The following is a 12,644-nucleotide window of genomic DNA, read 5'->3' as shown; positions in this document are numbered from 1 at the left end:
AATGCATTAAAAAAAAACAAAGCTATGACATAATTTAGAAACACAGATATATAAAAAATATCAGCACATGAATCTCAACAATGGCGGCAAAAAAAAGACTATTTGGCTGCATAAGTTATTCATGCTGCAGTGCATGCTGGGAGTTTTGTGCTACGCTGGCACCCAGCATGCACTGCAGCATGAAACTTTTGATTGTCACCATTGTTGAGATTCATGTGGTGATAGTCAGGGTAACTCATTACAAGTAACTTGAGTTATGTAATTAGATTGCTTTATCAAGAAACTACATAAATATTTTATTTTTATTTTAATTTACAACAAAATATCTGAGTTACTTTTTCAAATAAGTATCACTTTGTGTTTTCACATTTATTGATTGACAGCTCTCTTGTCCCCATGTTGAGACAAATCAAAGTGCAGAGGTGTTGTTAAAAATCTTATTTATTTTAGTTCTGTAAATTTAAGCGTGCATTTACTCATCTCAGTTGCACAAAAAAATATTCAATATTTCCCAAAATTAATAAAATCAGTGAAATGCAGAATCAGAATTCTATGCAAACCTTCAATAACTAAACATATTAAATAAAATATATATTTTTATGCATTTAATCTCACTTTATTGACCAATGTACATGCATCTGACCTTTGATAAATCAGTTCATCCATAAGCAAAAATGCCTATAATTTTTTTAGTTTTTATTGGTAAAGTAAGTGTTAAACTTTCTTCTCCTGCATCCTCTTCTTCTGTTATCCAATATCCAGAACAGCAGCAGCTGAAAGGTTTGTTTGAGCGGCGCCTCTTCTGTACAGGAGTGAAACTGCATTTCTTTCAGTCCAAGGCTTATTATTTCACTTTTGGTGTGAAAGGGTCTTTGCATTTGCCCAAAAATATTACTTTTTTGTTATAAAAAAAAAAAAAAAAAAAAAAAAGCCCAGCCCAGGTGAAAAAAAAGTAACGCAACAGTAACGTAACGCATTACTTTTCTAAAAAGTAACTAAGAAATGCAATTAGTTACTTTAAGGGAGTAACGCAATATTGTAATGGATTACTTTTTAAAGTAACTTTCCCCAACACTGCTGATAGTTGATGTCTATGCGTGTCTTAGACATGTAGGAGTTCAAAATGTATTTATGTATATTTATGTATCTGATTTATGTATTATCAGAAGTTATGTATTTCAGAAATGTACATATAAAAAAAATCACAGTTAGCTAAAAATGTATTATTTTAACAATATAATAATTTAATGCAGATACAATGAGCTCATTGAAATAATGAATACTGGTTTGTTAACAATTGATTGTAACATTTATAAAATTTAGTATTGGTGCATGTTGATTCAGAGTTTGCCTCATCGGAAGTCTTCGCGAGGTTTGTCTCTTCACAGGTGTTGGGCATCTGAAGTCTGTATAATAGGCTGGATCCAAACTGGAGCTGACATGCTCTCTAGTTTAGTTTGGGACAGCAGGGGGCGCTCTAGCGTAACCTCACATTTTTGAATGTCTGTTTCCAAAGATAGACTTACACACTTCGCATTAAACATAGGCCTACTCAAGTATTCAAGGATTCAAGTATCATACTATACCATGGTATTACCATCTGGCACGGTATTTTCTGTGAGGGGAAGTACAAAGTATATTAGTACCCTATTCTTTGCTATTGTGCATTTGTGATGCCAAAGATATGAGACCTCTAGAGCAGATGCATCAATAAAATGCTTTTGCAGGATTATTCAAGGTATTAGAAAGTGTAAAATTCAATTGTTAGATGTACAATGCATGAATGAATTAGTGAAATAAAGAGTTGCTCAAGCAAATGGGATGAACGCGAGTGCTCATTGGCTGCAGTGCAGTGGAGGTTCGCGCGCACTCGCTGTTTTACGCGCACGCGCTCAGGTGAAGTGCAGGTGATGAGATGATTGACAGATGCAGAACAGCAGAGACATGAGCGAGATGACACGACGCGCGCGCAGCTGACGGACACAACACACATGACCAGTGACTGACAGGTATGTGTCGTTTTAAAGTTTATCAACTATCAAAAACATACAATGTGCAAGTGCAGGAAAAAAACAAGGGGGACATGCAAATTTAATGACTTTCTGCCTTTACTGGTATATCGATTACAGTTCCATTTAAGTAAATGCTATTTATTGTTATTTTCTACGCTTTTTTTTTCCGATGCTGATAATGAAACGTGCATCTTTATAGAGCTCAAAATCGATTATTGTATTATTGCTATATCGATATTGGAGAGTGTACAGTAGTCTAGTTTCCATTCTAGGTCACACTTTATTTTAACAGTCTTCATGTTTCCATGTGATGATTACAGAGTCATTCTTGTGAACTAAACGTGTTTTGTTGTTGTTGTTGTTGTTGTTGTTTTGTTTTGTTATTATTATTTTGCTTATCACTCAATATTGTTCAACATCGGATAATAATATATTATTTAAAATACTTTATTACTTTTGAACTTCTGGTATTGAATTAAATCTGATGGTGTTGTTGACAGTTTAAGGTGAAGACAAAATAATCCTATTTTGTATATTACACATTCATGAATTTCAATAAATCATTTAAAATGATGGGAATGATCTTAAATAAAACCCAAACAGTTTCTTTACAGTTTGATCAAAAGAGTTGATATATTTTGTCTTGTAAATTTGACACAAATATATAAGCAAAACGACTAAACATTAGCTATAAGAAAACTGTAAATTTCACCAGAGCCTAATTGGGAAAAATCATCAGATTTAAGGCTGACTTTGATATGCCTCGATTTCATAAATATTTTCATAAATACCGGACCAAAAAGTACACTTTACAATAAGGTTTTATTTGTTCACATTAGTTAATGTATTAAATAACATACAGTATTCTAACCATGACCAATACATTTGTTACAGTATTTATTAATATTTGTTAATGTTAGATACAACCTTTGATTTTAATAATGTATTATTATCTATCCATTGGGATTTTTTTTTATAGAAAGTATCAACAATAATATGATTGCAGTTATTTATTTATTTGAAATGTTTATTGTAGTATAGTAATATTTATGTATAAATAACAAATGGATTTCTTCATTTCAGAAAATGAATACAGCAATATTTTACGGAAAGGGCAATGGGAAGGGCGCAGAGTTAGCTGAGAATGATAGAGATCTACTTATTTTTGGTTTGCGTGAGTTCCAAGTATATAAATCTATCAATTTCTATAAGAAAATTGCAATTAAATAGAAGAGAAAATCATAATTTTATAGAAAAACTACTTTTTTGACATTTTTTCATTGTGGTAAAGTATTTGGCAAAGTTTTCCCAAGTCTCCCCACCCCCCTACCCCTTTTTTATTTGTATGATATATATATATATATATATATATATATATATATATATATATATATATATATATATATATATATATATATATATATATATATATATATATATTTCATGGTTAGAACATAATGCATACCATAGAGGGTTAACAAAGATTAATAAACGCTGTAGAAGTATTTTTAGTTCCCGAATAAAGTTTCTTTCCTATTTATATTTCAGTTCAAAGGGTTAAAATTCGCCCTCGTGTCGTATCAAACTCGTGCAAATTTTCTTATTCTGTACACAAAAGAAGGGTGTGAAAAACGACTGTGTTTATTTGCAATGAAAGTTAATGAGCTTCAGTGCTGTTTTACAACACACTGATTTTCACTGTATGGACAAAAAGAGTTTAAACATTTTTCTAATATCCTTTTTTGGGTTTCACATGTGAGAGAGAAAGTCATAGAGGTCAGTTTAGCTCAACCAATTACCAAGCAATGCTTCATTTTGTTTCAGTCTGTGGTGTAAAAAGGTCGCATTAGCAATTAAAGAAAAAACACTTCAGCAAAAAATAGTCTGGTTTGACTGTACATTCAAAATAGTGCATCAATGTGTGAAGCCTCGATGAGCAGTTTTATGGGTAAGGCGAGTGTAACGAAAAGTTTGTCTTCCGCCTCTTTACATGGAGAGGTGAATTATGCATCGATTCACTCACTCCCTCACAGCGTCCGCCAGTTCATTAGACTCTCACTGTCTCTGATCGTCCCCAGACTGAGTGCGTTATGATGGAGAACCGGTCCTGTGCGTGTGTCCTGGACTGCCGTCGGCCGAGCCACAGCGACGTCCCCCCCCCTTTCAGACATCGAGCCAACGGGGCGGTGGGCGCCCTGTGCAACAGTCCCAACTGCGTGCTGGAGGGCCCGGATCAGGCCCGGAGCGGGGCCGGAGCGGGACCGGATCAGAGGATCAGGGCCGGAAAGGCGCTGGTCACAGGAGGAGCCGGGTACTTCGGGTTCAGGCTGGGCCGGACTCTAGCCGGACAAGGCGCCACGGTCCTAATGCTGGATCTCTTGAAGCCACCCTGGGATATCCCAGATGGAGCCGTCTTCCAGCAGGTACGGGGAAACTGGAGACACTGGGTTTCGGAGGGGCTGTTGGGTAACAGTAGCAGGTGCAGCGCTCAAGCCTCCGGTTTCAGCACGCGCTTTCATGACTCGGATGTCTCGGAGAAACCGCTGGGCTACGGGAAGAGCCGTGAAAGTGAATCTGAAACTTCCATGTTAATGTTTCAGCAGGTTTTACTCATGTTTTTTTTTGTTTTGTTTTTTTACAGTTAATGGTGTATTATGGGGTTCTCAGCTGGAGGGTCGCAGCACAAAAAAAGGGTCTGTTCTTATAGTGGGGGAAAAAGCAATGCTCAATGGAACTGAAAATAGTATTGTCATAGTTAGGATATAAAAGGATATAAAAGTAAAGAGGGAGGAGGAAAAAATGGCTATATCCTTGATGTCAAAGGTTGTGCAAAAGACAAACAAGTTGGACAGATGTTCAGGTTGCATGGCGTGTCCTCTTCCTTGAAAATCATATACAAATCTGTCCTTGAAAATCATGAACGGCGCTTTCATAAAAAGTGCCGATTATTCCCGCCAACCATAGTGTGTTTTGATCAGTGAAATATTGTCTTGAAATGTACAACTTTTTTGTATTCAGTCCATGTCCCATTAATAATTTTTTGGAACATTTTGGTTTTACATGGTAATATGAATAACAGCAGAGGGAAAAGCAATGCATGATGCAACTAATATTAGTATTGTCATAGTTAGGATGGCAAAGTAAAGAGGGAGGAGAAAAAATGTCCATATCCTTGATGACAAAGACAAAGAAGTTAGACAGATGTGTTTGTCCTCGTCCTTGAAAATCATGATCTGTGCAAAAAGTGCTAATTATTCCTGCCAACCAAGATGTGTTTTTGTACAGTGAAATATTGTCTCAAATATTGAAATCATTTAATTTCAAGCAAAACTTAGATACCAAAATTATTATTTTTTTTGGTATTCAGTCCATGTCCCATTGATCATTTTTGGAACATTGTGGTTTTACATGGTAATATGAATAACTTTTTTACATGGTAATAACAACTTGCATGTTGAATATGAAGGATATTTTTGTAACCAATGGTTTTATTACTGCGTTGGTTTCCTGAAGCAAAACCAGTCGAGAACCAGTATGTTAGTGAAGAAATTTACATGATAGATGATGATGATGCAAAAAAAAAAAAAAAAAAAAGGATGTTACACCCCAGATAGGAAGGTGATATTGTTACAATGTTGAGTTTACATTCATGCAAACCATCATTTGGGTTGAGATTGACATTTCAATGTTTAAAGTATGTTGGATCATTATTGAAATGTTGCTGAAAGCCTACAGCACTCATGAGACTGAACCATCGTCACTTTGTAATGTTAATTCAATGCGATTAGTGTTGACGCATCAGACTTAACATTGTTTCAAACGTTACTTGCTAGATGTTTCCATTAATCTAGAAATATTGTCTAAAAGTGATCAAAAGGTTTTAGGCAAACTGTTGTGGTTAGTGAGGTCAAATCAACTTATCTGGAACCCAAGTCAAGAATAATGTGAATATTCATTCCCAGTTTGGTTGTTCTGGACTATAGTTTCTTATAGTAAGTGTTATGGATTGAACAAAAAATGAAATAATGGGAGAGAAAACTGTAATGAATGATTTTCTTTTGTACATCATTGTGATTGAATAGGCATTATGATTCAGTAAATCTGTGTGTGTCTTACTTCCAGATTGATATCCGGGATTATGATGCCCTGTATAAGATCTGTGCGGGAGTGGACGTCATATTCCACACCGCTTCCTATGGGATGTCAGGTCCTGAACAGGTCAGTGTGTGTAACATGCATCTAATGAGAGATCGGTCTGTATGAGAATCCACTACAACTCTGAGACTGATGCATGTAAATATTACTTGAGTCCTTATTTTGCATTGAATTGCAGTATATTAATATTTACATGTGGAACATTTGGTAACATTTTAGTTTAGGGTTCAATTCTTGCTATCAACTACTGTATATGCTTATTATCATGCATATTACTAGGATATTGGCTGTTTATTAGTAATTATAAAGCACATAATGCCTAATTCTGCATTATCATCTTCTACATTCCTTAATCTGAACCAATACCTAAACTTAACAACTGCCTTACTAACTATTAATAAGCATAAGGAGTTTATTGAGGCAAAAGCCATAGATAATAGTTAGTTAAAAGTGAGAATTGGAACCGAACATTTTAATGTGCATAAAACATGCCATATCACATCATTCTTTTATTATATTCTTTTATAGGATGGATTGTAATAGCTGTAAAGTGAAAAAAAGTGTAAAGTTGACATGTTGTTTGCCATAATATCTTTATTATTTATCATTTTCTACCTTCCCCGGTGTATGCGATCGAAATCGAAAATACTTTTCATAAAAATCATATTTTCTATCAGTATTACATTTGTGAACAAGTTCTTTTTTATAACATAGTCACAGTTCTCAACACTGCTGTCTTTACCATCATGCCAAGCATTTTAATCCATCAGCATTTTATCATTTAGTTATAATAGAAAAGACAAATGACAAAAAAAATTACAATTTGAAGATCAGAAGTCATTCATTTTAAAATGTTGAGTGTCATTGTGTGGATCCATAACATGTAAGCACTATCTTCACATAAAAAGAAAAAAATTAAGAAAAAAGAAGTTTGTTGATGACACAATTGTAAAATTAACGCATAGTTGTTATAAGCCATAATTAGATATATTATGATGTTTGAAGTTTCATTTTTCAATTTAGCATGACTATTATTGTTTCATTATTATATCTGAGTGTTTAGGGAGTGAACTGATGTCATGACGTACTGAAGTGAAATGCGCTGGTCATGTATTTTCTTGTTCTGCAGCTGAAGAGAAAGCAGATTGAATCAGTCAATGTTGGCGGCACGAACAATGTCATAAACGGTGAACTTTCAACATTTGTATCATTTGGTACTGTAACTATTAGGCCTGTTATTCAGATAAATGTCTCTCACTAGAGCTTGTATTCTAATGGTATTAGAAATATTTCCCATTGAGTTCATTCCAGATTTCATATTCAAAGGCTAAAAAGAGTTGTACATATATTGAGCTGTCCATGTAGGCTTTATACTGAATGTGCACTAGATTATAAGATCTTCTACCTTCTTTTGACCAGATTCACAGGCAACATCACATGTAGGGAGACAATATTTGAAGGCATTTGCGACAAGCTTCGCTAAATAAATATTTAAAGGATTAGTTCACTTCAGAATTAAATTTTTCTGATAATTTGCTCACCCCCACATCATCCAAGATATTCATGTATTTCTTTCTTCAGTCGTTCCCTATTTTTCAACATTTTTGAGGGAAACATTCCAGGATTTTTCTCCATATAGTGACTTCAATGGGGTCCAACATGTTGAAGGTCCAAATTACAGTTTCAATGCAGCTTCAAAGTCTCTACGCGATCCCATCATTTACTTACTTTTTAACCACAAATGCTTGTCTCTCACTAGCTCTGCATTATGCAATCACGTTGAAAGGTCACGCCTGTTCCAGTTCAAAAATGTAGGGAAGGGCGAAAAACTCCAATCTCGTTTTCTCCTCAAACTTCAAAAATGTCCAACATCGTTGTTTTAACTTTTTATTTATTTTAATTTTTTTTTGTTAAGGCTGTTTGTCGGTACTTCCGCCTTCCGTGACGTGAGACCTTTCAAGACGAGCATTTGTGGTTAAAAAGTATATAAATGTTTATTTTTTTAGAAAATGACTGATGGTTTGGCTAGATAAGACCCTTATTCCTCTGATGGGATCATGTAGAGGCTTTGAAGCTGCACTGAAACTGCAATTTGGACCTTCAAACTGTTGGACCCCATTGAAGTCCACTATATGGAGAAAAATCCTGAAATTAATTTATTTTCGACTGAAGAAAGAAAGACATGAACATCTTGGATGACGTGGAGGTGAGTAAATTATCAGGAAATTTTAATTCTGAAGTTAACTAATCCTTTAACACAGAATAAGACGTCTGATGTCATTTAAAGTCTGCTATAAGTGTCTGGTTCTGGTTGGTGTGTTGTAGTCTGTACGGAGCGGGGCATCCCGAGACTCGTCTACACCAGCACAGTGAATGTGGCGTTTGCTGGCAAACCCATTGAGGATGGAGATGAAGACTCAGTTCCCTGCGTGCCACTGGACATGGTGAGATGCTCACTGACTATGCTCTGATCTTGCATTCAGACCGTTTCTGAAGTACACATGTTGGTTTGTTCAACTTTGAGAGTTGTTCTAAAGCCGGCCCAGGTCCAGCTTTGAGCTGCAAGGAGCAGGTTTTGAAAGGCTCCTGATTGGGTGGCTAGGCTCCTGATTGGGTGGCCAGGCTTCTGATTGGTTGGGTCAAGCTTCTGATTGGGTGGTCAAGCTCCTAATTTGGTGGGTCAAGCTTCTGATTGGGTGGCCAGGCTTCTGATTGGGTGGCTAGGCTCCTGATTTGGTGACCAGGCTTCTGATTGGGTGGTCAAGCTCCTGATTGGTTGGGTCAAGCTTCTGATTGGGTGGCCAGGCATCTGATTGGGTGGCCAGGCTTCTGATTGGGTGGCTAGGCTCCTGATTTGGTGACCAGGCTTCTAATTGGGTGGGTCAAGCTACTGATTGGGTGGCCAGGCTCCTGATCAGGTGGCTAGGCTCCTGATTGAGTGGGCCAGGCTCCTGATTGGTTGGACAGGCTTCTGATTGGGGGCCAGGCTCCTGATTGGGTGGTCAAGCTCCTGATTGGGTGGTCAAGCTCCTGATTGGGTGTCCAGGCTTCTGATTGGGTGTCCAGGTTTCTGATTGGTTGGGTCAAGCTTCTGATTGGGTGGTCAAGCTCCTGATTGGGTGGCCAGGCTTCTGATTGGGTGGGTCAAACTTCTGAAGTCTTTTTTTTACTAAACACAATATTGCCCACTTTAAACTTAAATCTTAAATCTTCTTACTTCAGCTAATTATTTACCTTTGCTCAAGAGAAATGTTTTCAAAATCAACATTTGACCTAGGAGAAACTGTGATCTCTTACAGCACAATCAATTTTGGTAGCAGTTTACAATACATGTGCACTAATATGCATTAAAGGGATAGTTCACGCAAAAATGAAAATTAGCCCATGATTTATTCACCTTGAAACCATCCTAGGTGTAAATGACATTCTTCTTTCAGACGAATACAATCATATTGTAGTTATATCAAAAAAACGTCCTGGCTCTTCCAAGCTTTATAATGATTAATAAAGGCCTTCTGAAGTGAAGCGATGCATTAGTGCAAGAAAAAATCCACATTTAAAACTTTATCGACTAAAAAAACTAGCTTCAGGCAGATGTCCGACTTATGCCAAAAGAGTAACACTTGACGATGTATGACGTTAGGATGTAGGAGTAGCGTAAGCTTTGACGCCTCTCGCAGTTCAAACAAACAGGGCTTGGCAACCGCGTTCATCATTATGTTGTGCGTCAAGTTCAAGAGTTAGTCTTTCGCCGTAAATTGATGCATACGGACGTCAGCAAACACTGATCACAATAATGGTGATGTGAAATGAAACATTCCATAAAACATTAGCATCTAAACTTCTGTTTATTATCAATAAGAACTTCAGTAGATGAATGACAGAAATAAAGTCAAACTGGTTTGTAATAAGTGCAATAATGTGTAATGGCTGGAAGTCAGTTGTTGTTCTTGTGTTTCTCTTTTTTCTGTTCTTGTTTCTCTTTCCTTTGCTGATTGTGCTTATTAACAACAGGTGTCATCACTAATGGCCAATTATCACTTAATTAATCACTTAATTATGTGGTATTTAATTATGGGATAAGCACTTAACTGCTTCAGTGTTCATTTTAACACCCTATAATTGGACACATATTTACACTGAGGGGTGTTAATTTAACACTGGGGATTTTGCGGTGCTTGAATGCAAATGCAAATCAGATGTTTAATTAAGTCCGAATTCTTTTCACCGCTCAAAACGTTGGAGTTGTCGACCCAAGGACGCAGCTCATGTCTACACCGGTGATTTGCGGCACATCACAAAAAATAACAAAAGACAACAACCCATTATAATCAGTGATGCTATCTACTGTACACTGGATGTACTGATCTGTTACGTTACTGATCACTGTGATCACAGGCATGAGAAGTAGATGACTTTCACTAGGGATTAGTGTGTCATGGTGAAGCTCGACTCGTGCTCTTCTCCTGTGTGCTCCGGTTCACTGTCCAGAAGAACAGTAGACTGAAGTTAAGGAAGGTTAATGGAATCAAATTAGTCCATCCGACACCTCACTCAAGTGAGGTGCTACACAAGTCACCCGCTTTTGTCTGCCCAAACGTCATACATGAATACATAACATCTGATGAATCATACAACGGTACAGCTTACACACTCGGATTTCACTGGCGCTCATTTTCGGCTGAGGTTGACTAATGTGTGATGACTTTCACTAATGGCTGAAACAAGCTATCTATTTATTAGTTTGTTGGTTTAAGACAAATTATTTCTATAGCTTTTATATAGTATATTGTGGTTTATAATATGTTGTGGTCAAATATTTAAAAAAAGGACTCAAATTTATCAAATTAATTGAACACTTTGTAGTCTGAGCATTTTTATTTGAGAATTGATATCCTATATTTAATTTGACGACTACTATCCCATGACTTAGTCATTGTACAGTTTACAAATGATCATCAAGTCTTGTCATTTATTTAAATGTGAATTTGTTTTTCGTTCTCTCTTCAAGCACATAGACCATTACTCCAGGACTAAAGCTATCGCAGAACACATGGTGCTCGCGGCCAATGGAAGACCAACAAAAGGTACGGAAATGGAAACTTGTTGATCTCTGAAGTCAATCCTGTTATTGGGCACAATAGCAATAAGCGCAAGTGGTGTCATGTACCCCGATCATATTGTGTGTGTGTGTGTGTGTGTGTGTGTGTGTGTGTGTGTGTGTGTGTGTGTGTGTCTACTTCTGATGAGGTACTGAGGTAACAGCTGCTATGGTAATGACCACCGCCTGCAACCCAACCCAACCAGACCTGTTGACACTGTTTTAAAATTAGACCTAGGCTTAACAATAAAGCCAAGCATGAGTGAAGCTTATTCTGTGTGTGTGCGTGCGTGCGTGCGTGCGTGCGTGTGTGTGTGTTGGTGTAGTAAAAAACATAAAAGTAATAGAAATGATATATTGGCCAGTGCGGCTGTTGTGAAATTTGGTTAAAATTACTGCTGAAAGTACTGACAAGCATTCATGGCAAACTAAAATATACTTAAATGTAATTTCTGCTGAAACATTTCATGTATTTAAACGAAATACACATTGGTAAGGATGAAGTTGCAATTTATCCATCCATCCATCCATCTATCCACCCAAAACCCTTAAATGGTCTTTATGTGGACCAATATTTAATAAAATTATATAATTTTCAAGTACAGTTTTTCTTAAATACTTTTAAAGTACACTACAAGTGCACATTAAACACATTAAGCACACTTCTTTTTCACAAGGAAATGAATGGTACTTGTGTAATGTAATCATTCAGTACCATAGTAAATCTCAAAGTACCATAGTATTGCCATCTATAGCCATCATTATACTATGGTACAACCACAGAACTCTTTTGTTAATGTTATATATCTCCAGCACATGATGGCAGTACTGACAACGTAAAAGAATCTCATATTGATTGATTGCTCACTAGTCAAAACTGGATATTTGGATAAATAATAAAATCTTGTTTAGATTATATTTAGGCATCTTTTAATTTATTTGTGAATATGAAAAAAATATGTAATGGTTAAACTGCTTATAATACTGAGGTATTCCTGTGACAGGTGGTGGTCTTCTACAGACGTGTGTCCTACGCCCCTCTGGTATCTACGGTCCTGAAGAGAGAAGACATTTACACAGGGTGATGGTGAGACCCCCCTCTCTCTCTCTCTCTCTCTCTCTCTCTCTCTCTCTCTCTCTCTCTCTCTCTCTCTCTCTCTCTCTCTCTCTCTCTCTCTCTCTCTCTCTCTCTCTCTCTCTCTCTCTCTCTCTCTCTCTCTCTCTCTCTCTCTCTCTCTCTCTCTCTCTCTCTCTCTCTCTCTCTCTCTCTCTCTCTCTCTCTCTCTCTCTCTCTCTCTCTCTCACACACACACACACACACACACACACACACACACACACATACACACACATACACAGACAGTTGTACAGGCTCA

At 36.8% G+C, this 12,644-nt stretch overlaps 1 protein-coding gene across 1 annotated transcript in view; it reads left to right on the top strand.

Annotated features, from left to right (window-relative positions):
* Window positions 1-12,644, top strand: part of sdr42e2 (short chain dehydrogenase/reductase family 42E, member 2) — a gene marked incomplete at its 5' end in the record, with an annotated part of 35,100 nt that overhangs the window by 7,623 nt on the left and 14,833 nt on the right. Inside the window, 6 exons of the mRNA XM_081375141.1 lie at window positions 4,091-4,435; window positions 6,135-6,230; window positions 7,297-7,354; window positions 8,493-8,611; window positions 11,179-11,254; window positions 12,273-12,355. Coding sequence (XP_081231267.1) covers window positions 4,091-4,435; window positions 6,135-6,230; window positions 7,297-7,354; window positions 8,493-8,611; window positions 11,179-11,254; window positions 12,273-12,355 — 777 coding nt within the window. The remainder of the gene's footprint in view (window positions 1-4,090; window positions 4,436-6,134; window positions 6,231-7,296; window positions 7,355-8,492; window positions 8,612-11,178; window positions 11,255-12,272; window positions 12,356-12,644) is intronic.

This window comes from Scardinius erythrophthalmus (genome assembly GCF_964197995.2).
Source record: "Scardinius erythrophthalmus genome assembly, chromosome: 1".
Taxonomy (NCBI): domain Eukaryota; kingdom Metazoa; phylum Chordata; class Actinopteri; order Cypriniformes; family Leuciscidae; genus Scardinius; species Scardinius erythrophthalmus.
Note: the sequence above shows the minus strand (reverse complement) of the source record. Positions and strands in the feature narration are given on the sequence as shown.